The sequence below is a fragment of the Oculina patagonica genome, chromosome 4 (assembly GCF_052425735.1).
Source record: "Oculina patagonica isolate OP01 chromosome 4, crgOcupat, whole genome shotgun sequence".
NCBI classification, from domain to species: Eukaryota; Metazoa; Cnidaria; class Anthozoa; order Scleractinia; family Oculinidae; genus Oculina; species Oculina patagonica.
In genome coordinates this window covers 43,849,007-43,875,148 of record NC_135761.1, presented here as the reverse complement: position 1 = coordinate 43,875,148, position 26,142 = coordinate 43,849,007, and the positions used below count along the sequence as shown (strand labels likewise).

The 26,142-nt window shown below is 37.3% G+C and overlaps 3 protein-coding genes and 1 long non-coding RNA gene across 4 annotated transcripts in view; 2 read left to right on the top strand and 2 right to left on the bottom strand.

Annotated features, from left to right (window-relative positions):
• Nucleotides 1-6,421, top strand: part of LOC144652561 (MFS-type transporter SLC18B1-like) — a 34,134-nt gene extending 27,713 nt beyond the window's left edge. The window contains exons 7-16 of the mRNA XM_078512614.1: nt 43-220; nt 624-694; nt 1,364-1,465; nt 1,746-1,843; nt 2,486-2,581; nt 3,308-3,382; nt 3,907-3,973; nt 4,517-4,543; nt 4,917-4,966; nt 5,606-6,421. Of these exons, the coding sequence (XP_078368740.1) occupies nt 43-220; nt 624-694; nt 1,364-1,465; nt 1,746-1,843; nt 2,486-2,581; nt 3,308-3,382; nt 3,907-3,973; nt 4,517-4,543; nt 4,917-4,966; nt 5,606-5,714 (873 nt within the window). The 3' untranslated portion in view covers nt 5,715-6,421. The remainder of the gene's footprint in view (nt 1-42; nt 221-623; nt 695-1,363; nt 1,466-1,745; nt 1,844-2,485; nt 2,582-3,307; nt 3,383-3,906; nt 3,974-4,516; nt 4,544-4,916; nt 4,967-5,605) is intronic.
• A 94-nt stretch (nt 6,422-6,515) lies between these two features.
• On the bottom strand, nt 6,516-10,529 carry LOC144647922 (uncharacterized). The gene is made up of 2 exons (XR_013569649.1): nt 10,435-10,529; nt 6,516-6,727 (listed from the first exon to the last, which is right to left on the bottom strand). It is a non-coding gene; the product is annotated as an uncharacterized LOC144647922 (long non-coding RNA).
• A 1,818-nt stretch (nt 10,530-12,347) lies between these two features.
• Nucleotides 12,348-17,056, bottom strand: LOC144648759 (bone morphogenetic protein 2-like). Its single transcript, XM_078508223.1, has 3 exons — nt 17,033-17,056; nt 14,250-14,548; nt 12,348-12,834 (listed from the first exon to the last, which is right to left on the bottom strand). The coding sequence occupies exons 2-3, from the start codon at nt 14,524-14,526 to the stop codon at nt 12,494-12,496; spliced, it is 618 nt and encodes a 205-aa protein (XP_078364349.1). The 5' UTR covers nt 14,527-14,548; nt 17,033-17,056; the 3' UTR covers nt 12,348-12,493.
• A 6,264-nt stretch (nt 17,057-23,320) lies between these two features.
• Nucleotides 23,321-24,398, top strand: LOC144652656 (protein DVR-1-like). The gene is made up of 2 exons (XM_078512736.1): nt 23,321-23,561; nt 23,856-24,398. Exons 1-2 carry the CDS (start codon nt 23,519-23,521, stop codon nt 24,200-24,202), a joined length of 390 nt encoding a protein of 129 aa, XP_078368862.1. The 5' UTR covers nt 23,321-23,518; the 3' UTR covers nt 24,203-24,398.
• The last annotated feature ends 1,744 nt before the right edge of the window (nt 24,399-26,142 follow it).

Below are 26,142 nucleotides of genomic sequence, written 5' to 3'. Positions count from 1 at the left end.
ATACGAAGTCATTTGGCAGCTATATTGTTCTTGTCATTTCAGGCTGGTGGATTTCAACTTCCATTCATCGTCCTTGGTTGCTGTATGTTCGCTGCTATCCCAATTTTGTTTTTAATGCTCTCACCTGATGGTCGATCTAACTCAGGAGAAAGTCCTCAGAAAGAAAAATCTTCTTTTCCAATAGTTGAAGCCTTAAAAATCCCCGCTGTGTCGATGATTGGTGAGTTTATTGACCCTTTATTTCAAAAGTGATAAACAAACATTTTCTTGTGATGATATTATACCCGAGGGAAATTGTAAATTTTATTTCCCGAGGAGAAGCCGAGGAAAACATTGATATTCGAGGGAAACAATATTAACTGGTTTCCCGAGGAATCAGTCATTAAGTGTTGTGTTATATAGCACAACGAAGACTTAGAAAAAGGGCGCTCGTTGGTCAACATTCGCGGGCAACATTGCAATGCTACCCTCTGACGAAACAGTTTTTATTCTTAGATGTCGCGTGACTTCGAATTAGCCATTGAGAGCGCGCGCTGTTGGGGAATTTTTTTTTAGCTACATAACAAACAAAGTTGTTTAAAAAACACCCATCAGGTTTGATTGTATTTTTTTTTCCATCACAGCTGTTTGCTTCATTACTACTGGGATAGCATATGATTACTTTGAACCCATCTTGGGACCGCATTTGGAACAAGTAAGTATATATTTCAGTTAAATACCAGAACCATGCACGAGTCAGCACGACTACTCTCTCCTACTCGTGTCATCGGACTATCGTTAATGCAAAGGACAGATTATTTTTAGAAGACAATTTTGCGGAAAATAGCAGTGGATGCTTATTTAACGTAAACTTCTGATAAACCTATTCACATTTAGTAATGAAATGATAATTCTTCTTGAGGTATTTTTGCTTATACTTGAAGACATTCCCGATGTTTTGGTTTGTTATCAAAGGGAAGAAAAACTTTCATTCTGGTCTATCAAGCAAGCGACTCGACCTCTGTACAGGACTCAGAATAAAAATTCAAAGAACTTATCTGAGTCCAAACAGCTTGAGAAGAATACGGTCATTTGAAGACGTGAGCAAATGTCAGGAATACTTACAGCTACTCAAGTTGTTAGGACTGTAAAGTTCTTTGCAATTTTGTTTGCTGTTTTTGGCTTCGTAGTCCACCCTGAGCGATTCTCACAACAGCCTTCGGCTCATATTAATCTCGACTTTTAGGGTCGAAGGTCAACTTGAATTGTTAAAAAGCAATATAAAAATACAGAAGTATCATTCTCTACTGAGCAAACGGATGTTTTTACTCACGTGGCTTGAATATAGCATTTCTCACCTGTTTCTTTCCATTCTTCCTACTAGATGATGAACCTCAATGCTTCTCAGATTGGCCTAGTTTTTCTTGCATATGCAGGGGCATATGGCCTTTTCACACCGCTTGCAGGCTGGATAGGAGACAAAACGGTGAGTATTAATAACACATACCATGCCTTGAGGTTATGAGAGTTTTGTCAGCCATATTTGTATCTCGTACCCGTGAAGGCGAAATGTTATCAATGGCGACCGGTGTCTCTTCTTTATAACTAATGTCCAGTGAAGCTTACAAGGCGAAGAGCGGTTTGTGTGTCAAAAACCCCCTTTTCTTCTGCAGGCGGTTGGCGGTTGGCCTATCCGGGTTAGTGTAGTCAGGGCCATAGTTTAATTGTTTAACAATAACAATTTACAATTTCTTTCTTTTTTGCAGCAATGTCAACGACCGCTGACCGTGTCAGGGTACATAGGCGTTGGGATTGGTAGTTTTCTGATTGGACCAGCGCCATTTCTTACGTTCTTGCCTGCCAAGTAAGTTTCAGACTATCTTAACATAATACGATATACGCTCGACCCCTAATAAGTGGCCACCCAAAAAGCGCCCGCCCCCTATTAAACTTATTAATAATTCATAAAGAAAATACAAAATAAATTAATGTTTAATGAGTGTCTTTATATCTGATAAAGACACGGCTAAACTTTGCGTCCAATTTTCTAGGCCAAAATAACCCCAAATCTAAATATTAATGCAAGAATGAGTTGATCTACATCAGAAGAGTTTGAATCCGTTCAATAAATTCGCAGTTCGTGTTTTATCAAGTCTAAAACACTCGGCTGCGCCTCGTTTTTTAAACTTGATAAAACACTGCTGCTCATATATTAAACATTACTTAATATACGAGTACGAAGTTCAAACAAAAGTTTTTCGTCATCTTTATGTGATTTTGTAATTTTTTTACGCTATTTTGTATTGAGATGGCCTACCTTTCTAATGGCCTTGACGATAATTTCTGGTGACCCCTATAAAGCGGCTGACCTCTATCCACTTGCCATTTCCCCAAGAGTGGCCGCTTAATAGGAATACGTTCCACCGTACTCTTTGTCGCGTGTGAACACGAAACGCGTTTATCTGTGCTCTTTTGTTTTTTATTAGTTGTCATTTTTTGCTTCCAGGAGCGTTTGGCTTGTTTGCCTATCCATGGCAATCATGGGGTTTTTCGGGGGAATTTACGCTGTGCAGTTGATACCGGATTTAGTGGAAATTACAAGGTGAGTGGCATGTACCAGTCGTGAATCTTTAAGGTTGTTTTTTTTTTTTAATGCCCAATTTTTAATTTCAGCTTAAGTTTCTTAATAAGGTCCTGCTGAGTAGCGATTTTAGAAATATAAGGTTGCCATATACAAATAAAATTTGTTAGACTGTTACTACTACTACTGACCACCTCGCCAACCATGTCATGTGACTTTTTTTTTGTATATATGCTCGATCCAATGATGGTCGCAATAAAGAATGGAGGGTCTACTATAGGAGGTCGTTCAGTCCGCAGATCGCCATGTTTTTTTTTTTGTTCTTCCTAGACCGCCAATTTCGTCATTTTATCGTAAAGACCGAGATCGCTATAAATTTCTCGGCCGTAGATCGCCAGATAAATAAAAATATTTCGGCAGACCGCCATTCAAAAACGACTCAGACCGCCAGACCGCTAGAGTATTTTTTTGACGCGCGGAAAACGTTAGCCTAACTTTTTCAAGTTGCAATTTTTTTCCATCCGAGCCATCTGCAGCCATAGATGGTCGTTATAATTAACAGTTTCAGTGCTCTAATATAGCAGTTTTTAATAAAAATGAACTATCATTGTTAGGTTCCTGCGTCACAAATGTAACTTTTGGCTGTTCAAAAATCTGGTAAAAATCCGTGGCATAGTCTCTTTAATATTTATTCTGAAATGCAAAGAGAGAAGTTTCATTTAATTTTTTTTTTCGTTCTGTTTACAGGGTTAATGGATGGCCTGACGATTCTGCTACGCGTTCGGTGATTTCGACTATCTACAGCAGCATGGTTAACTTGGGGTATGTATTTTATAACCTGTTAAAATGCACAATCAATTTTCTGTCGAAATAGGATAGATAGATTTTATTAGCAAACTCATTGCAGCCGCCGGAGCGGCTGAATTACGAATTAAATAACAACAACCGGTGTTGAAATCTTCAAAAATAGAACGACTTTTTTAATTTTACAAACATGTTTCGACGGTACATCCGTCATAAGTCTAAGAATATAAGAATGCGACATTCTGATTGGTCAAGAAGCTCTGGTTTATGACGTCTTGTCGTCTAGACGGACAAGTCGTCAGACGACTTGTCCGTCTAGAAGATTTGTCGTCTTCCAGTGTGAAAACGGCCATTGATTTGACGCTTTCCTTGTGGGCCTCTTGACCTTTTGCAGTTTTGGTAAGTTGCACGCGCGCTCTTTATAGTTCCGTTAAAGTTAATTTTGAATATGTGTGCAACTTGAACACAAAATGAACTTGGTTCAAAGAGCAAACGTACAAATTTAATACTATTAAATTACGTCGTTTATTTTCATATTGTAGCGCAACCATTGGTCCGACACTGGCTGGGATTATAGATCAGTACCTTGGATTTCAATGGGCAGCAGTGGTAAGATTTGGTGCGATTCTCGCACTTAAAGGGACTATGTAACGGATTTTAGCAGATTTTTGAACCGCCAAAATTTATTTTTGTCGCAGAAAAACTGAAAATAATAGTCCATTTTTATTAAAAATGCTATATTAGAGCAAAGAAACTGTTAACTAGCATCTTTGGCCGCTGATGCCTCGGATGGAAACGGATTGCAATTTGAAAACGTAAGGCTAACGTTTTCAAACTGTTTCCGCGAGTCTTCAAAGAATCGATATTTATAGTCGTAGCTTGACCACTATCCGTAAATGAAGATTATATCTTTCTTTAGATGTTTAAAGATAATGTTTTTTATGGGTTAATTTGCCTTCCACAAATTTCAGAACAGTTAAGTCTAAAAATCTGCGAAATCTATGTGACATAGTCCCTTTAAGAAAAGGGACCAATATTAGCTTCATCTTTTGATAAAACGGCAATAAAAGCTGCTGCCTAAAATACGTGTAAATTTGATATATCGCTGTTAGAATGTTTGTCTTAAAAACTTTTATTTCCTTTGTTATTCAGGTTCTTGGTATTATCTGTTTTTCTCAGGTAAGCTCTTGCTCATTATATCCCAAACACAATATTCATCTTGTTTCTCATTTCAACATACATACATTTGCAAGCATACAGGTTACAAGAATAATGAAAGTTGTCAACTGAAACTGCATTTTCTTTGACCATTTAACCCTAGCAATATCACTAAACTTGATTATTCACTTGTAATAAGTCTAATTTTTTAAAAAAATGTTCAATAAGCTGTGAGACGGTTCTAAAATCTCCAGGTTTTAAATGTTAACTACGGTAACCTTATTTCTTCAAGATTCTAAGGTTTTGCATGTATAATGCTTTCCTTTTTAATAATATTTATATTCTGTTGAGAACGTTTGAAATGTATAATTTATAGTTTAGTGTTTGTCTCTAGGTTGTAGTTTTGGTGGCGTTTACTTTGTGGGAACGAACTAAAGCGGGAAGGTAAGACAAATTGGATTTGTTTAACTGTTGAATGTCGGGAAGAATGAATTATTTTTTTATTAAGGTGGCTCAAAACAGTTTTTTGTACTTCCCAGCTCTTATACTTTAGTGGGTCAGTGCTACAAATATTTAACAGTTACCACTACAAAAATGGTATTAAACCAATGCCCAATCATTGATAAACAAATTGTGGTTATTTTCTTGACGTCACTGGTAGCGAAAGCAACGGTATAACCTGTTAAAAACAACCTTAATTTTAACTTTAAGTGCTAACTACTCAAAAACGTAATCCCCATTTTTTCATTTTAAGGTGGCTCTGAAACCGCTCTGGAGAATTTTTTTAAACTTTGCAAAAAGGGTGTTTGGACTGCAGGCTCTTTGCCTCCAGGCTGTTCTGTCCTCCGTAGCCGATGCTGCTGCTGCCCACGTTTTCCCTTTCACCAGTCCTTCTGCAGGACAACCTTGTTTCTTTGTTTCTGTTTGCACACGAGTATTTACAGGGCTACATTTCGAAGTTTTTTCTTAGACATGTCTCGAACGGAAAAAAAATTCGAGAGTTCCGTGAGATTTTCTTGGCAAGGCTATATAAGGAGGGTCGAACTAGTGGCTCATTTACTTTTATTTTTATTTTCGCCTTAGGGGGAAAAATCCATATTCTTCGATCCCGGATACGAGTGATGAAGAGGAATTCAAAGAACTGGTTTTGGATTCTAACCCGAACAAGAAACAGGCTGAAACCGTGAACTGATGGAGGGACGGACGTTTGCTTAGAATAGAGCGTGTAGCGCTACGGTAATGGCATAAGACGAGGGACTGGTGGCTAGCCGTACTCTGCGGTTGAATTAGCAAGCGGTCCATATAACATTATAGGCGTAAGGAAACCGGAATGTACCGTTTTACATGGATGTTTGCGACAGGCATCTCTACCTCTCCTATGGTTCGTCGCATCCTTTTCCTTGAGCGCACTTTGAAGATGAAAATGAATCAACCATCTATTTTTTTTTTCGCATTCCACTTGTTCATCAGAACAAATGAAAACAATTGAAGTATTTTTGTAAAAAAGGAAGAAACGAAAGAGTGGGATATTGCCATGTTTTACGTCGAAATTAATTAATTGATTACACATTTCCATGTTTAAGTATCGGAGCGAAACGAAGTAAACAAGGCATTTTTTTCAATTTGTTCCGAGTTTACTTCGTTTCGCCCAGACTAAATGTGCCTGGATCGTTTAGTCGGGGCGAAGTGAAGTAAATTCGGCATTGTTTTCTCTATTTGTGCCGGGTTTACTTCGAGTTTGGCGCCGACTAAGTGCTCCTGGCTCTCCTAGAATGAATAAAGTGTAACGATTACCTTCGGCACAAGTCGTACGTGGATTAGTCTTGTATAAGAACGAAACAAACGATTGTAAGAGTAGTTTCAAGTTTTTAACAAAAGAACTTGTAATGCAATGACAGCTATTTATTAAGCTTATTTGAATACAACCAGCAATTGAGTGAATTAATACATGGGCAATGATATGTCGTTTTTACTTTCTCAAGCCTCTCTAGCCCTACCCTTCCCTAATTGCTATTAGATTTATGTTTCGATCAAGTTCCCAGACTCTTCTTGTTTGTCCATTGTCTCCAATGTTGCATCTTCTTGCTTTTCCATCGCCTCCAATGTTGGCTTGAACCGAGTCTCGGGCAAAAGCATGCAAAGCAACGTGGCCACTAAGGTACTCAATGCCATGATGCCATATGGCAAGATCGGGTGAATGCGTTCCTGACATAAAATGAAGATTACTTGATGTTAAACCACAGAATAAAAAAATAATAATGATTAGTACAAAACATTTCTTTGTGAAGAAATTATTCAACATGACACAAGCGTGGGACAAAGAAAAAATCTGAGTCCCCGACGGGGATGGAACCCATGGCCTCCCAGATACCGGTTGGGCGCTCTAATCAACTGAGCTACGAGAGACTCGTTGTGAGCTGGGCCATTTACTAGGTTGATATATGACATTTCATTGTTACACTTCATTTCTTTGTTACCATGCAACTATGTAATTACAATTTTAGCTGTAAAATCATTCTCTTGGTTACGGTCGTTTATTATGGTAAATTGACGATCATATAACGACCAAGTACTCTATGAGGTAACAAGAAAAATAAGAGAATTTCAGTAATTTGTTTCAGTTGTGATACCGAGAAAACACTGCAAGTAAATGACCCCAAGCGTAAAACTGTAAAACTGAGATAACTGGTATCGCAGTTGAAATCAAGCATGATTAAAGACCAGCGAAAACAATAAAAATGAAACGCCAAAAAGACGTCATACATTCCAAAATTTCCGCCATGTTGGATTTCAAAGTGTCATGTAAATATCCAAAGCTGATTTGTAAAAATCGAATAAACTATGTAAAGGCCGATTTACACGGTACGATTTTGTCGCATGCGATAATCTAACGACAGCCTACGACAGTCATAAGCGAGTTGTAGGTTTGATTTACACGACACAATTCGTGTCGTAGGCCTGTCGTAAGCATGTCGCAAGCATGTCGCATGCGACAAAATCGTACCGTGTAAATCGGCCTTAAGGATTTAAGATTTATAAATAACTCGTCATAAAAATTCCAAATATAACTTCAAGAAAGTTAGATATTTTTTGCTTGATGCCTCTAAATGTAAAACTTTATTTTCGCTATTTGACAGAATTTTTAGATCAAAGCATGGGGCATAATTTTAGAGACTTCTTGGCTCAAAAGAGTCAGTAATTGTGTTGATTGCTGGTGGAATGCCTCACTTCCTAAATTTATCAAAAATTTAAAGTTGCTGGAGCTTTTAAGCGATATTTTGGAGATATAAAAGGGTATAAAGATGGTTAACGTCGCACTTTGTTGTTACTTTATAATTAGTAATTGTTAATATAACTAAAAAAAAAACTACAAAACGAATGAAACATGTTCTAAATGAAGAGGGTATCGGACTAAATAGCTCATTGTTGATTGAATGGCGGATTTTGGAACTGAATGGATTAGCATTCTATTCGGAAGGCTAATCCATTCTATTCGGAAGGCGCACTAACCATAAGTTAACTGCGCCTTCCGAATAGAATGGATTAGCATTCTATTCGGAAGGCGCAGTTAACTTATGGTTAGTGCGCCAGTGGGCTCGGGCCCTGCGTTTTAATCCTCAGCACAAGACACTTAAGGCCCCGTCCACACTGACCCGGGTAAATTTGAAAACGCATCTTTTTTTCTTCCGGTTAGGCCAACCGTCCACACTGAACCGGCGTTTTCGGTCACCGAAAACAGTATTTTTAAAAAAACGCTCTCCAAATAGTTGCTGGTTAAAAAGTCATGTGTTTTCTGTCAAAACAAAAAGGTTTAATTAGCATAGCAATAGCTCTATGCATGCGTTGTAACTCAACGTGCGATGAAGCGTATCGTTTTCAAATTTACCCGGCTCAATGTGGACGGAAAACATTTTACGCGGCGTTTAATAATAATAATAATATTAATAATAATAATAATAATAATAATAATAATAATAATAATAATAATAATAATAATAATAATGGTTTATTAACAGTATATCCATACTATAGAAAAATTCCTAAAGCTAAAAACTTACAATTAATATAAAAAGACAAAAATTCCTATAGCTAACATAAAAAGAATTACAATTTGATATAAAAAAACAAAAAGAAAAATTCCTAAAGCTAAAAAGTTACAATTAATATAAAAAGACAAAAAATTCCTATAACTAAAATAATATGAAAAGCTGCTATTGGTTGCATCTTGACCTAAAATGTGCGTTCTGACTTCCCTGCAGAAAATTTTGAAATCGCTACAAGTTCTTAGGTTGGCAGGTAGGTTGTTGAAAACGCTGGCAGACATGTCCTGGAAGGTTCCATGTTCTAAGGGAAGTACAAGTCTAGTTGGTGATCTTGACCGCGTTTTCAAATTTCTCCGTTTTCAGATCTACCCGGGTCAGCGTGGACGGGGCCTTACACTCGCCTTTCAGTAGCGAAGCTCGCGAGGTTTAAAATAGAATGCAAATGATTTTACCCTACACGAAGCTCAGACAACATAAGCGTGTTCTGGGAGTAATATAGGAAATCAAGGCGAATAGACATCCGGGGCGTATTGCTCAAAGGGTAGATAACTCTATTTACCTGATAATTCGCTCTTCAGTGAATAAGTGTTAACAATACATACTATACTTTTCACTGGATAATAATTTATTGGGTCGATTGTATTATCCATCCTTAAAAAACCGGGGCCAGGAGTTACTCCCGACAGACAAAAGTGAAGGGGAGATGCAATTATTCTTTTTTGCAGACATTAATTACCTTTGTGTTACAAATAGACTGTTCACAGCCCTCTATTTTTTTTCGTATTCTTTCGATTGTTGAGCGCGCGGTGAAAACGGCGAGAGAACTGGCCGCCTGCGCAAAACGGGAGGCGCATAGGCGTTTTGCATTCTAAAATAGAGAGGATGTGGACAGTCTATCCTACAATGATTATTCACTTCCGCAAGCCAAGGGACGAAGGTTTGACACTTTCACCCAGCATTTCCAATGATATCAGTGGTCATCCTGGGGGATGCTAAATGGTGTTGTGCAGTAGTCTCTTTAGCTATGGCGGTGAGAGGGTGTGGGTCAGGTTTGCTTTGGTTTGTTTGCAATTTCGTTACCATAATCACCTGAACACCTGCACAGGAAAGCCAGAACAATGCAAAGCACTACTCCGTTGCTCTCCGCGTGTTTGCCACGCTTTTTCCATTTTTTCAGGGGTTTTCCTTCATGTGTTCTGGATGATCTTCTCAGACTGTTCTTTTTGCACCCTCGGGATTGGCAGTAAAAAAAAACGTGGGGAAGAGGACGAGACTTCTTGAGCAAGAGATTTCTACAGGCTGTTGTTCCCACGAGTTCGAAAAAAGGCTACTTTTTGCATTATAGTTGCCGAATTTTATCCTTGCACGGAAAAATGCTTGAACTGGTTTGCATAAAGGGCCACAAATTTATTAGCTGCTTAATTATCATGTGTCACCCCGTTTAAATAAATTTTTATTGGTTGATTGATTGAATGTTTGATTGTTTGATTGATTGATTGATTGATTGACGGATTGATTGATTGATTGACGGATTGATTGATTGATTGACGGATTGATTGATTGATTGATTGATTGACTGATTGACTGATTGATTGATTGATTGATTGATTGATTGATTGATTGATTGATTGATTGATTGATAAAAACAACTTGAGAACTCGGATAAATAGGGAATATGCCTGCTATCTGTGAAAACAAATTAACTCAACAGGCTCTTATGGCCTTAACGCAATTTACTAAATGTTTATGCGTCATAAACACGCCGGTAAAGTCATTTTTGTGCCTCGGAGCTCCTTGTACAAGGATATATTATAACATTAGGTATTATGAATACAGATATTTTATCGACAAAGTTTTTTTTTTACTCACGCACAATCAGCATTAGTGGGCTCTTGTTGCTGTTGCAGTTCTTCATTATGATCAGTTGGTTCTTCATCAGCGGTCGATTGGGTATCGAGCCATCGTTTAGGGATGTTGAAGTGCATATATTGCTTGCCGTTAACAATCAGCTTGTCTCCTATTACTGACGCCTTATTTCGGGGGTTTAAGCTTCTTGCTTTCTTCATTGCTGGTATCAGGATCTTTCTTTTAATTTCTTGGACTCGCTTGGGTAAATCTTCTCCAATGCTTACATTTGAACCCTTTAGGTTTCGTCGCTTTTTCCAAACCTTGTCTCGATCGTTGCTACAGGTAAATCGCACAATAATCGGTTTTGGTCGACCACGACTTTGTTTGCCGAGACGGTGGACACCACAAAATTGAAACTGGTTAACTTCTGCACGGTCAATTTTTAGATCATTGGTTATCACATCTCGGATGATACTTGTGCAATCTTCTTCGCAGGATTCGGGAATTTTGTAAAAAATCATGTTCCATCGTCGGTTGTAAATTTCCTGCCTGATAAGCTCGTCATCTTGCTGGGCTTGCTCACGTTCACACTCCGCAATTCGATCAAAGGCTTCGGCTTGGTCTTGTTGCGTAAATTCGAGCGAAGTTTGGAGTTTGTTGGTTTTTTTGTTAACTGTTTTATGGTCACATTTGCTTTGGCAAGTTCTGCTTCTAAAGAAGTTATCCGCGCTTCCCGCTCAGCAGCACTTTGTTCGATGAGCGAGATTCTTTCAAGTAGATTTTCAAGTAGCTGTTCTTCGCTGTCCTCGGAGGTTGAGCTGCTAATTCGTAGGCGCTTCTTCTCAATTTGGTTTTGTCAGCAGACATTACAATGAATGGTTTTGCTCAAAATACCTTCTTCAAAATAAAGGTTTTGCGGAGCTCCAAAACACGCGTGTGTTCAGCTCCGATGCATCACGTGTTTAGTCGATGTTCTATTCTATAGTTGACGGTTTTTCCCGAATTTCTTTTGACCATAATTCAATTTAAAAATCTAGATTCTTAATTAACCCTATTCAGACCGCCCACCCCCCCCCCCCCCCGCCTCCGTAACTTCCAGAATATTTAAGCAATCACAATGAAACTTACAGGATGTATAGTATGCCCGAAAATCTAACTTTTCGTATACGTCACGTGGGATAAAGACGTCACATCACGTGACAATTACATCATAACGTCAAAACAGCCGCCATCTTGGATCGGCCATCTTGAATTTCCAAATTTTTCCAAAACGTCAGAAAACCGCCAAAAATGACCGCAAAGTACTCAAAATCAATAAAACTATTCTTAAAATTCGTAAAATGGTGAAAATAATTTCATTAGAGATAATTTTCATTAATTGAAACACGAAATTTACAAATTTGGGAAAACATGCCTGTCAATATGCCGTTGCTATGGTGACGTCAAGTTCCTGACACGGCAAGCTATCATATCAAATTATTTCCTGATAAATTTTAGATAAAGTCGTAAAGTTTTCAAAGTCGGCGCGGGCACTTTCCGCCCCTTCCCCCTCCCCCCCCCCCCCCTGGTCTGGATAGGGTTAAAGTGCCTATGAGGTAGAAAACAATAATTGCTACTAATTTGAAATGCTTTTCAAAATTAATATAAGGAGATTGGCGTTTTGCCCTTTTTTGATATCTTTTTTGTTTTCGTTTTAACGATATTTACGTTTTTCTATAATGCAAATGAGCAAAGTGATGTCGTTTTATCAGCTTTTGGCGAATAAACTTTGAACGATTTGGACGAGTGGATGCTTGGGTCTATTCACCGACAAAACGGAAAAAGAAACCGCTAGCAGAGCAAGAACCGCGTGCGTGGTTAATAACAAAAGGATGACTCATTTGAAACAAATTAAGAAGGGGTCGGATCGAAAATAAAAAAGATAAACAGTCAGATCAGTGTTTTTTCTATGGACGACAACTGTGTCTTTTCCATTTATTTGTACTTCACATCGACTCAGTGCAAATACAGGGCAAGAAGTCGGACATTTTAAATTAACGGAGTTACATGGCTATGGTTGGAAAACATCTCGGTCCTCTAATCAGCGACATCCACATGAAACTACAGACATGTCTGAGTAAACCCGATCCTGGATAACGCCGTTGTCATCACGGTAGATGATACTCTGAGGTCGCAGCTCTGTAGGCACGCAGCAGGGGCCTGGCACGGTAGACTCAACCGAATGCCAGTAATCTTGAAAGACTGCATGGTTTGTGGGGCTCAAGTGATCACCCATGGGAACTGAACATTCACCATCGCAGTTATGTGCATGAAAACCAGCAGGAGCAATGATCCAATTATCTTCACCCCAAAGTCTGGAGAAGTCGATATATAAAGAATGCTTCTGGCAAGTGCGGCGACTTGTCCTCGCGGATAGATCCCCTGTTGTACAAACAAAAATAACCGGGTTTAATACTTGATGTCATGGAAATCCCATAGAGGTTCAATGAAGACTTTCTTAGCCGCAATGCTGAAAAAGCTTAAATAATTGCTCGGATCATTGTTCCGACAAACCAACATCAAGTAAGCGAGCAAAGCTTTATTCTTCCACAAGGAAAAGGGCGCGTTTTCGTGAACCAATGAAACTTGTCCATCTTATGTTTTTTTTTTAATTATTATAATTGTTATCGTTATATATACGCAACTGCCTCTTCAAAACCGGTACTTGGCGGGTCTGAAATAGGGTCCTTCAGATCGGAGTACGAGTACGAGATTGGGTAGGAGTATGATTTTTCAAACCTAGTGCTTATGGTTTCGATTTTCTCATTTCACATCAATCTCACACCGAGATTGTACTCGTCACTTCAATGTAGGAAGGAGTTGGGACTCGGGAAACGTAACTGGATTGATATTCGAAAGTCTTACTCTTACTCAATCTCGTACTCGTACTTCAATGTGAAGGTTCCTAATGTCTCCCAGAAGGGCTGCTTATGCATTATCTGCTCTGCAGTTGATTGGTCCACGGATCATCATCCAATGAATTTTAATCACTTAGGTTTAGATTTATTGATCCGGTGAAAACCTCATCCAGTTGCGTACAGCAAGCTTAGAAATTAACATAGTTTTGTGCAGTTTCTCTAGATGTCTTGCCAAACGGATGTTGTCCGGAAATAAATCAAATTGAATTGAAAAAATCGCGGCCAAAAATTCGGATTGAAACTTATAGATACTTGCAACTTGAAGGAAAAGCACAAGGTGAGGATGAAAAAAAAATTACACTTTTTGTTGTTTTACAAGAAACGAAACGAATATCTTTCACCTCATTCATCTTTTTCCCGTCGAGCTAAATTAGCTGAAGTAGTGAGGAAATTCTACGCCTAAGTTCAATTACGAAGTGGCGTTTCATAAAGTATAACGGTTATCAATGAGGTGTCAGGTGTATTTTTGATCAGTATATTTTCAGAGAAATTACTGCAATTGTCAACTAAACTTGGACAACACTTATGCCCCATTAAAGTATAAAATTTTCAATACGAATGAAGCACACTTGTATTATCTAAATCTGTTAGTTATCTTGGTGTTATTTGGTCCTGTATATTGATAATAATAATGATGATACTAAAATGACTTTTAAAGGGAAGATTGTTTCTTTGCTACTAAAATGACTTTTAAAGGGAAGATTGTTTCTTTGCTACACTACACAGTCTACCGCTTTGTCCCCGTTTATAGCGCGTCACGCTTAACTGCAATAAGCGCGCCCCGCTAACAAGGCATTTGCTTTAGCTAAGTGAAATTTTAAAATGATATGTCTTCAATATTCTCTGTCGTACACGTGTATTATCTCTTGATTTGCAAACCTTCATTTTCCAATTTTTGGTTGGTGGTTTCAGACACTTCCATTCCTCTCCTCGCAGATTCATTGACTTGTTTATTAATCGAGTCAAGCATGAACTGCGGTATTTTGTCCTTTGATCCCTTTTTTGGTTTAGGAGGAGTTTTCAAGCCCAGTATTTTCAGCATGGCCTTTTCCACTGCTTTAGCTACTTTCGCCTCTTTGGCCGTTAAAGGTGGCTTCGGTTCTCCCAGACATATCGTTGCTCCAAAGAATAAACAACACAGCAGAGCGATAAACATCTTTAAGCCAAAAGTGAATTGCCTGATCATTGGAAATGAAACAATGTTAGTGTAAAGGCTAACTGTTTGCTGGGCACCAACTCAGCAATGAAGCACTCATTATTTCAGAACTGCCATGAAATGAAACGGTTGTCATGATTAACAACAGGAGTGAAAACGGTTACCTGTCCTCAGGAACTTAGGAAAGCAGCGGGTGGACGAAATCATGAGTGGTGAAGTGATGCAATGATAACTCTGAAAGAACTGCTTGTATAATTTATCTTTAACCCTAAGTGTTGGGCAAATTGTCGTCTTACGGGAGTGTTATTTTGCAACCCAGGGTTTCACGAAATTTCCAGGAGTATGGCTTCCTAAATTTTCTTTACAATGAAATGAAACCGAGCAAAAAAGGAAATAGAAGAAATAATGAGTCGAAAGGACGCGTCGATAATTTGGTAACAACAGCTTGTTTAAATGTATTCTCAACCTAACGACGTTTGGCAAATTAAACCTCGCGAGTTTGTTATTTTGCCATCCAAGGTTTCGGCAAGTTTTCAGCTCCATGGCTTTTAGTGTTTTCCACATAATAAAATAAAACTAAGCGAAAGAATACTATAAGTCTATACCATCATAAAACGTTATAGCATGAAGTTGTGCGCTATGACTGAGTTTGCAGTAAACCCCTGAAAAGGTGCCACCGTAGTTCGATGTAAAATAAGTTGTAAAAAATTGTGTTACGTTATGCTATAAGATAAATCCGTCATCAATGATTTTTTGCTTTCATATAACTAGATGAAACTTTCAATCGTCTTCATTCTTACTATATAATGAAGTGAATAAAAGGAAAGAGAAAACATTTGTTAATATACAAGGAAAAAAGATGAATACTAATAAATATTAAATAATATAAAAATAGAACTTAAAGTTAAAATTAAAGGAATAATTCTGTTGTCTTAATGAGTTGAATTGTTTTACACTTCGTTCAATACTGTAACAAATAAAATTCTAAGTCAAGGGCATTTCGCTGATTTTTGGTCTAAACTATTCAGAAATTAGTGGTAGGCAACTTAATCCAACTTAATGTATGTATATTAACTGTATATCGCGTATAGAAATCAAACTTCGGCTATAAATATCAATCTTATCGAAACACCTTTAAACAGTTTTGCCTCGATTTTTCATGTTGCAACCCATTTCCGTCCTAGGCAACTGTCAATAAAAATGTACCAAGATGCAAACATAATTTTTGGCCGTTAAAAAAAATATATGTTAAAATCCGTGAACAAGTCCCATTCAAAAGTTTCTTGAACACTATGAAATCATAAACAAAAGAGCTTTGAAGAGTCGGTTAAGTGAAGTATCCAAAGCTACAATACTTACAATTCTTAGCTGCTGGCTTCGACGATGTTTTTAGGCGTTTGACTAAGTTCTTTCAAGTCATGGTACTTTAAGCACCTTGACAATTAATTTTTTATAGGTACCTGCTATTTTCGATGGTCTTTACTGCCACTAAAAAGGAAAGGAAGTTCACTAATTATACTTTCATGAGGTCAATGATCCTGCTTTTTTACTAGAAAATAAAAATTAAGTTTGAAATTGCAAGAGAGGAGAAATATTTACACATGTTTGTTTTTCCTGCGTTAAATTCGTTTTTTTTTTTTACTTGAGCAAGTAGGAAAAAATGATGTGCATTATGTGAAAAAATAGAATTGCCACAATCCTCTCTTGAACAATCTACTAGTGTTTTTAACAGGTGCTGATCTCATTTATCAATGACCCATTATTTTACACACGCCATGAAATAATACGCTTGTCTTGAAGCATAGCAGGAAATAAAACTCGGATCATGGACTTGGTAAACGAAATAAACGGCTATAACTCAACAGTAGCTTCTTGTTTTGATCTAGTCTCGTTATACGTTTCGTTAAATTTGCACATCACGACTGTGTTCTTTTGCATTTCAACGTTTCACAAGATGTTTACGGTTATAATTTTTTTTTAAATGTTGTATAAGCAGAAACTTAGCCGCTTTCTATTGAGAATCAACGAATTTGATTGATTTCTACATCATTTTTCTATTTAAACAATATGTCGAGGAACTATCGGCTGATAGTTGCCCCGTGAATACAAATATAAAGACAAAACATAAAGGCAAAATATGTATGTTGTTACATTCAGACGCGTCAGCAATGACTTTTATCTAGCCAGCTGTAATTGCGTTCCTATCTTACTTATATTACATAAAATGTTCTGCAACTTAAGTAGATTTCATCTACTACACTTTCCAACATAATATCCAGGATAACAAGCTTTTTCAATTTTCACCTATCTAACTCTCAACGATAGAAAGCAGAAGCAAAATGTAGGTACAGATTAAGGTAACAAATAAACGTTCAAATTGAGCCATCGCTGTTTAAACGAGCTGAGCTTTTTTTTGAGTTTCCTAAAATAACTAAAACAACCGTTGAAATCGTACACAAGACGGCGTTACAAGTTAATAAAGTAAAGTATTTAAAATAATACTCACGATTCGTAGCTCCTGTCTTTGAAGAAATTGTTAGAAGACTGATGAATTTCCATATGTCGTGGAAAGTTAAGCGCTTAAGCAATGAATGTTTCATATCTAGCTGTAGATTTTTAGCATTTTACTGCCTTAAAAGGGAAAGAAAATCAGCAGGAGTAAAGAAGATCAATAGTCCACCAGTTTTGACCTGTGGAAACGAGTCAGTTAACCCAGGAGAGGAGAATTTAAGGGTAAAACATTTTAATTGTTTTTATTTGATCGCTTTTTCTTTAAATATATACAAAGGGAGAAAAATGAAAATAATAAAGCCACAAACCTATATCTTGCACGATGTATCAGTCTTAAGTAGTTGACGCTATTTTTAGTTTTATTTCGCATTGACTTACTTCTCCTTAATTATTTATAAGTTAACGCATGTGCCTTGCTAAACAAATGAATTTTACTTTACATAGAACTACTTCGGCTCCATTTCACGATTTTGGTCAAAATTTAAGGGGCAGTACGTGGGTGTAACGTAAATTTTATAATTTTGAGTTTTACAACAATTTATCCCACTTTACTATATATATATATATCTTTATACTAGCAGAGACGATTGAAAATTGTCGCTAGCTATAAATAATTTATGCCTAAGGCGGCTGACATGACAACATAGCTACGCTTATTCAATCTATTGTCTAATAATTTCTTCAAAGGCACCGTCTGGAAATCGTAAGTAGTGCTGACTTTCGTATTTTCTACTGATTACGCGGCAATTTGCTTTCAACAATTTCGCTATCTTCAAAAAATGACTTTTAGCGCGTTTGAATCATTTGCTTTGATTGGCATAATGTCGCATATAATTGTCCTTTAGTTCTGTGAAATCTTTCTACGGATAGTGACCTATTAGTATTTAATGAGAAACGTTTCCGTAAGAATCTATTTTAGTTTGCCCAGTCTTCACTAAACAAAATAAATTTATTTTAGTGGAACTAATTATGTGTTTCCATCACACAAGTTTGGCGGAAACCTAAGGGGCAGAATGCAGACGCAGTTTGAACTCACATTATTGTGTTTAAATCTGTAGTTATTTCATTTTATTTACTTTTGGGCTATTTACCTTATTATAGGAAATTAACACTTGTGTACAATAAGGTATTTGAAATTAACTCGACTTAAATTAACGCGAATCGAAGGAAATATTACTTCCCAATAAATCAAATTAACGCGAAAGAGAGGGTAACATTTCAAAATGAAGGAAATTGACGCGACGTACACAAAGAAAAACTTCTTGAGACAACAGGAACAAGTTTATTTTAACACTAGGCGTATAATCTGGACGGAACAATGCTCGTGATACTAACCCAAACATATGGGTTAAGCGAAGGAATCTGACCACTCCGAGCGTCCACCCTGAAGAAATAATACTTTTTCCTAGGAAATAAGAACGTCTGGACTGTATCAAAAAATTGGGGCCAAAATAATGGAAATTAAGGTCGCGGAAATAAACGCTCCACTAAATTAACGGCGCGGAAATTAAAGTTAACAAAAATTAACGCGACTTAAATTAACGCGAATTTTTGAAATTCGCGTTAATTTCATGAAGCGCTAATTTCCTATAATAAGGTAGTTTTAAGCCGAAAAATTCATGAAGTGGTAATTTGTAAAATAACACATGCGACGAAAAAAGATTGTCAAAAATTATTTCTTCATATTCGACGCATGTTCCGCTTCCATCCGACTTTTGTTGATTTCGTCTGCTTGGTTTCGATTTCCCGAGAGCAGGTCACAGTTTTCATTACTGTTATGCATCAAGGCAACCGTTTAGTTACATGGTGTTAATCAAATAATGGGCCCTTGATAAATGAGATGATCACCTGTTAGATTCACTGGCTTTTACTGTTTAATAATTAACGATTGCACGTCGTTCATGGCACGATTCTAGCCTATTTACTTTTGTTATGTTATACTTTGTCTCAAAAAATCGAATCAAAAAGCAAAGGAACTGAAAAAAGAACAAAAAATGCTCCATTTACATTCTTAACACTGTGTTTTCTAACATAAATTCGTTTAAACAAGTTAAACGGGTACACAGTTGAACTCTTGAACCCCTACTGATTTTCTTTCTCATGTAAGACAGAAAAGACGACTGAAAAAGTGCTTAACTTATCAAAACATCTGGTTAGTTCATCAGTAATCTTGCAATTTCTTCGAAGTTAACAGCTAAGAATCGTAAGTGTTCATAGCTTTGGGTGGTTCAATTTACCAAGTGTTTAAAAGTTATGTTTCTAATTTCATAAAAAAAAATGTTTATAAGTTGCTCTTTATTTGTTTTTTTTTTTTTTTCAACGGAAAAAATGAGATCATTAGCACAGCGGAGGGATATACTTTAATTTTATCATTTGCACACGATTTTGTTTAAATTTTCCCTTTTTCAGTTTTCCATCTTTTTGCTTTAATTAAATTTAGACAAAACATGTTTCCATGAAGTCAGTTATCCTCAAAAGACTGAACGTCTTCGTGCTATTGCCGTGTATATCTGATGCCGTGTTCTATTGGAAATCCGCAAATCTGATTATTCTTGATTTTTGGCTTAAAAGTACAGAAAATTTTAGGTTTTGGACTTCAATCCTTCAAATTTCTACTAAAACAATTAGACTACTCGTAATCGTTTCCTATGAACGATAGCAACTCGGCTTGCGCTGCGCCTCGTTGACTATTCGTTCAAAGAAGCTAAGACTCGGGCTCGTAGTCTACTGAATTGTAAATAGCACAGGTAGGCTTTAAATTTTCCCTTTGTCCTTTGAAATCTGTTTATATTACCGCGCTGTGTAACACCTTATCCTAACAAAACTTCATTGGAAGATTTACAACGTGTGGCCCTTGCTAAACAAAATTTGTTGTATTTAACATAGCAATACTTCGGGGAGTCGAAATCTACATGGCTTTCTACGAACAATTGTTTTACCTTTATCACTTAAAATTTCATTACATGCCACTGTATAAAACTAGTCGAAGATCTGAAATTACGGCTTGCTTCACGACACGTTCATCCCTTCTAATGGCTCCCTCGATTGTATCAACAACGAATCGTAACTTTTGTTAGCTATCGCATTTTGCTTTTATTATGGTATTTTCATGACGCTATTACAAAAGAAAAATCTTTAACGTGTTTTTACCATTGCTGTGTTATTTTGACTTCAAATCAACATCAGTTCACATGGATTCTCACGAAATCGCGCTGTATTAAAATAAATAATCCTCTTACTATAAACATGAGATTTCCCATAAGAAACTCCTATACTGATCGCGCAATAAAAATAATAATGATAATAATACTCTGACTCCACTGCACGAGTTTAGTCAAAATCTGAATCAGATTTGAACCGCAATTTTAACTAATGTTATTTTATTTCATATTGGCTTGCAGAAATAAATACACCATCAATGAAACTAATCTGTGTTATGATAAATTAAGTTCTTTAACTGTCATAAGCGTATAATAAGCGTATCATGATTTACTGCCTGAAAAATAGAAAGAAAATCCGTAGTTCAAGAGTTCAACGATAAAGTTCCCTAATAGGTTTATTAGTTACTGCTGTTCACAACAAGCATATCTACCTGTAAAAACGAAAATTGAGTCAGGAAAAGCAGAGGAAATAGCTTTATTTTTTATAAATATATTATAGCTGTGTGTTTTCGTAAAACGTAAAATTGCAAAATAACGCACTTAACGCAATTTAACAAGACATTTATGGTTGAGAAGACATCAAAACAATCAGCTATTGCCCAGTTGTACTGATTATTTCGTCTACCAGCTTTGACTTCCCTGAGAGCAGGTCAAAGCTTTCGTTCCTGCTATGCATGAAGACAGCCGTATCATCTCATGTCGAGTGTAAAATAATGGGTCATTCATAAATGACATCAGCAACATGTTACTCATAACTAAATTAGCCAAACTGGTAGTTTGTTCAAAAGAGAATTGTGGCATTTCTGCTTTGTATCATAATACCAATCATTTTTCCCTACTTGTACAGATAAAAAACCAGGGCAATGAAAAATTCGATTTTCGTTTTCAAATAGAAAATATCAGGACCGCTGAGCTCATGAAAAATTAATTAGTGACGTATCCTTTACCTTTTAAGGAAGTGAAGACGATATAAAAAAATTCATTATTGAGATGCTTAACGTATCATAACACAAAACAACTTCATTAGTCGTTCAACAACTTCATTAGACGTTTAACAACTTCGTCGAAGCTAAGAATTGTAAGTATTTTTGTCTCATTTTACCATCCTTCTTAAGTTTTTTTGCTTATGATTTTAAAGTGTTTTAGAAACTTTTAAAGCGTACCTTACGTTTTATATTTAATGAACTGAAAAACGATTCAGTCGTGAAAACAGCAGCGAGGTTTCTTTTTACTTTAACTTCTTACGTTATACGTTACTTTACACTTACTTTGATATAGTTTCCATCGGTTTTTCTTGGTTTATTGTATATTTTTTCTTGAAATGGGAAATCCTTGGTTGAAAACTGAAGGTGATATTACAGTGAATATTTAGCATCTGACTGAAAATTTTCCCTTACTCTACGGCATCTTATTAAATCGAAAGACTGTATGACAATTTATTTTAGATTAGAATGTTAAATTTAATATATCATGTAGCTCTCGCCAAACAAATCAAAAGTTGATTTTGCATACAGCTACCGTGCCACAATTTCCTGCTTCAATTGGACGAGTTATATCAGGTCGAAATCTACTGAAATGGCAGCGAATGTTCACGTTGTTTTATTTTACTATATTTTACAAATGTTTCATCTTTTGTTTTAATTCACTTCATTGTATGATGAAAGTAAAGACGATCGAAAGTTACATTTAGCTACCTGAAACCAATTTCACTGCTAACAGGTTTAAGTGAACGTAACTTAAACACAATTCTCTTCCGTTACTCCTAAAACTCAAAACCTCGGGATGCAAAATAACACACTCGCGAGGCGTTAATTTTGCCAATCACTTAGAGTTGCGATTAAATATCAGAACAATCAGTTCTTTCTATGTTATCGACGCATCTTTTTTACTTAAATGATTTCTTCTACCTACTTCGATTTTCTGAAAGCAGGTTATAGTTTCTATTCATGTTAACCAGCAAGAAAACCTTTTAATTTCATGACGTCTGCGAAATAATGGGTCATTGATGAACAAGAGGAACACCTGTTAGAAATGATGGTTCCACTTTTAACGAATGGATACTGGTGTATCATTTAAAATAGGAAGGTGTTCCTTATAACCTAATTCAAAATTCAGAAAGGAACGGGAAGGACTCAAAATGGTCAAAACATGTTCCATTTACATTCGGCTTTCTTTGTTATCTGATTAAATTTTGGTTTTCACAAGTAAAACGGATTTTCTTTTCTGCAAATGCAATACAGATGATGAAAAATACAGATACAGTACCTATGAAATCAAGGGAAAGGACAAATTCATCATTAAAACAGTTAAGATTTAAAAACAAAGGAAACAATATCAGACGCGATGTAACTTCTCCAAAGACGAGGATAGATTTTTCAATGCTAGAGACCGTGAAATGTCTGAGACGTTGACGTCATCTGATAAAAAAAAAAACGCTCAAAACTAGACCAAACAAACATCAATTAGGTCCGTTGCTAAGGAATTGCTAAAGATGGTTTTTTGGCGGCAAGCCATTTTGGAGCGTATGGTAATGGTAAAATGGTGATCTTTTTTCGGGGCTCTGGGGGAGAACACTTGTGTTGGAAAAGTATTGCGCGCGTAACTAGTGCCAGTCCCAAACCGCGCAACAGAACTAAAAAGCATTAAGGGCGCTTTTTTTATTCAAAATTCTGGAATGAGAATGGTCCGAATGTAAAATGCGCCTTTTTTCTATCCCGCATTTGTATTCCAGAATGGACAGAACGCTATTCCATCCATTCTGCTCTCAGGCGCAGAATGAACAGAATGTTGCGAATGAAAATCCAATTCAAGATGGCGGACGGCATAGCCTGTGATTCGAGCAGCCTGTGTTTTGGTGCAGAATTTGATGAACTTTTTCAGGGGCAATGTTGTAAACAACTGGTTCATTATTGTAAGTGTGCTCTATCGAGTTATAGTGCGCTTGGGAAGTTTAGGCAACATGACTTCGACATTAGAGAACCAAATTATGTAGTGATGGTGTCATTCTTAGCAACAGGTTAATTGGCCAGCATTTTGTCACGGTGTCCAAGAACCACCGTGAGATTAAAGAAATATGCCGGCCATTACACTAACATTGTTTTCTTTTCAATGATCAGGCATTTCGCGTTTGGCTTTAAAGATGTTTCTCTCTTTGCTGTGTTGTTTATTCTTTGGAGCAACGATATGCCTGGGAAAACCGAAGACACCTTTAACGGCCAAAGAGGCGGAAGTAGCTAAAGCAGTGGAAAAGGCCATGCTGCAAATACTGGGCTTGAAAACTCCTCCTAAACCAAAAAAGGGATTAATCTGAGGGGACAGGAATGAGGACATCTGACAACAGCATCCAGGAATTTGAAAATGAAGGTTTGGAAGCCATTCACGGCCCGTCGAGGACATGTTTTGAGGAGACAGGTTTATGAGGGGCTGGTTATGATTTTAAAAAAACGGTTTTGACAAGTTCCGTTGGTTCAAAGAAAAAACGCTATATACCCAGAAGAAGAATGAAGATCAGTTGCTGACTGACCTGAAGTGGTGTCAATGAAAGAAATGATTCTTGAGATCAATTATTTTCGCTTTAGATTAGCACAGCTTATAAGATAGTATCTATAAAACTTAATTTCAAATTTTGAACCCAGTTATTTTGTTTGTATACGATAGGCGACCGCCCCACGAGGACAAGCCGCAGCTCTTGTAGTAGGAAACCTTTATATATCGACTTCTCCAGAATTTATGGCGAGGAAGATAATTGGATCATTGCTCCAGCTGGTTTTAATGCAAATTACTGCGATGATGAATGTCCAACTGTCATGGGTGCTCATTTGAGCCCCACAAACCATGCAATCTTACAGGGGCTCTTGCATTCGGTTGAGCCTGCAACTGTGCCAGCTCCCTGTTGCGTGTCTTCATCGGTGCGACCCCAGAGCATACTCTACTTTGATGAGAACGACCAAGTCCAGAAGCAGGACTTCCCAAACATGTCCATAGTAACGTGTGGATGCCGCTAAACAGAGGATCATACTGATGCGATGTTTTCCATCCAAAGTCATGTTATTCCTTGTTTAAGATGTACGATTACTTGTACTGTATGTACGTTGAATCGATGAATCTCACAGGCAATTTCCATTGTCACAAAAATAAATAGAGTGGACACAGTTGTCATCCTTAAACAACACTAACAGTCACGGTGGTAACTTGTCTGTCTTGCTCTGACACCTGCTAGTTTGTGATCTTTTAAATCCGCTCCTAGTCAGGCTTGGCGACTCTGGCATTTCAAATAAAATCACTTTAAAGGACTCCCCATTTTTACTCATTGTGCCCGTCTTTTCCAAACTGAGCTGAGTCCCGAGATTGTCTTAGTACCAGATCCCTTTCTGTATAGCTGCGCATAATATGTTGATGCTTAAACTTTCACGCATTTTTTATCACTTTATCAACGACGTTTTGATCACGGTGGAGCTACAAAGGAAAAAAAAAGAGAAAAATTCTATTCGGTAAAGTTGAGTTTTAGAAACAGCATAATCTAGTAAACCGTTGCAGCTTCACCGTAAGGAAAAGCAACAACCCAAGTGGGAATGGGGGGGGGGGGGGATGGATGCCAGCTACCCTTGATCTTGCCGTTTTGTGGCTCTCTTGATTGCCTCAGTAAATAAACCCATCAATCATTAAAGAAACACACTGAGTATGGGCAAAATGCTTGAAAAACATGGCGACGTGTTTTGGTCGGCATCAATCATTCAAGAAACACACCGAGTATGTGCAAAATGCTTGAAAGACATGGCGACGTGTTTTGGTCGGCATCAAATCGACTATAACAAATTTTATCCCCGCCCGAAAAATGCTAGAACCGAATTTGCCTGAAAACCACTTTAGAACTCGGATAAAAAGCGAATATCTCTGCTATCTGTCGGGACAAGTTGATTAACTGTCCTTCAAATGAAGCGACATAGAAAAGCGAGAAAAGAAAGCCAATGCCATCACTTTACAGGGAGGGACCATGGAAAACTTTGTGTTGTCGTTTCCTGTGTTGATATTACCGAACTAAATTCCGGATCGCTGACGTTATTTTCAGCCTTTTCCACGTGTAGTCCATCGAAGCTGTCAGATTCGATAGCGTCACTGCTTGGTATCAGGCGTTTTTGCTCCATATTCATTTCGAAGTTTTCCCGGATCAGTTTGCTTAGACAAGAAAACCCAAGTTGCCCAAAAGCCCACCACAGCGCCGCTCGACTTTCCGCCAAGAAAAGATTGCCCCCGGACCCCCCCCCCCCCCCACCCCCACGCGACAAACAAACTTTTCGGCTTGATTGGTTTACCAAAATACCTTACCCATGGTGCTCCGCTGGAGCGCTTCGTGCGATGGAGCTTCTGTATTATTCAGTTCAAGGCGGTTAGTATGGCGATTAAACGAATGTGCCAGATAAATATGTGTTTTGTATTGTTTGATTTTTTTGTCTCTTGCCTTTTAAACTTGTGGAGTAAAATTTATTTCAATTAAATTTAGTTGGTTAAATGGTTTTGTATTGGTAGGTGGATTATTTCTTCGGTAAATAAATTACTTATTATATAGGATTCATCCTCGCCCAACACTTCAATATTGGACTAGGCCTTCGGTCTCACTCAAATAACTTTCAAAATCGGGCTCGGAGAAATCCAATAAGTGTATGCCAAATGACAGCAAATTAGAAATATGCATTCCCTCAAACCTCACAATACATTCCCTGAATACATTCCCTCAAACCTCACAATACATTCACCACAAACCTCACATACTGTGTGAAAACACTTGAAAATATTTAGCAATTAAAATTGCTTTGCATAAGCACCCAGTTAAGCTTCTTATTGGTTTGATCACTGTGTTGAAAAAACCCTGAGGGGACTGTTTCTTGATCTACCGGTTCCATCGAAAGATCGTTTTGTATGACAAAACTCTTTTTAAGATGTACAT

Bases quoted from the DNA above. Each gene is read 5' to 3' on its own strand.
- LOC144648759 (XM_078508223.1), bottom strand. From the start codon at position 14,526: ATGTTTATCGCTCTGCTGTGTTGTTTATTCTTTGGAGCAACGATATGT. The intron at 12,835-14,249 runs GTTTGCAAATCA...TTTGTACAACAG, and splicing joins CCAAAAATTGGAAAATGAAG to GGGATCTATCCGCGAGGACA.
- LOC144652656 (XM_078512736.1), top strand. From the start codon at position 23,519: ATGAGGACATCTGACAACAGCATCCAGGAATTTGAAAATGAAG. The intron at 23,562-23,855 runs GTTTGGAAGCCA...TGTATACGATAG, and splicing joins CCAGGAATTTGAAAATGAAG to GCGACCGCCCCACGAGGACA.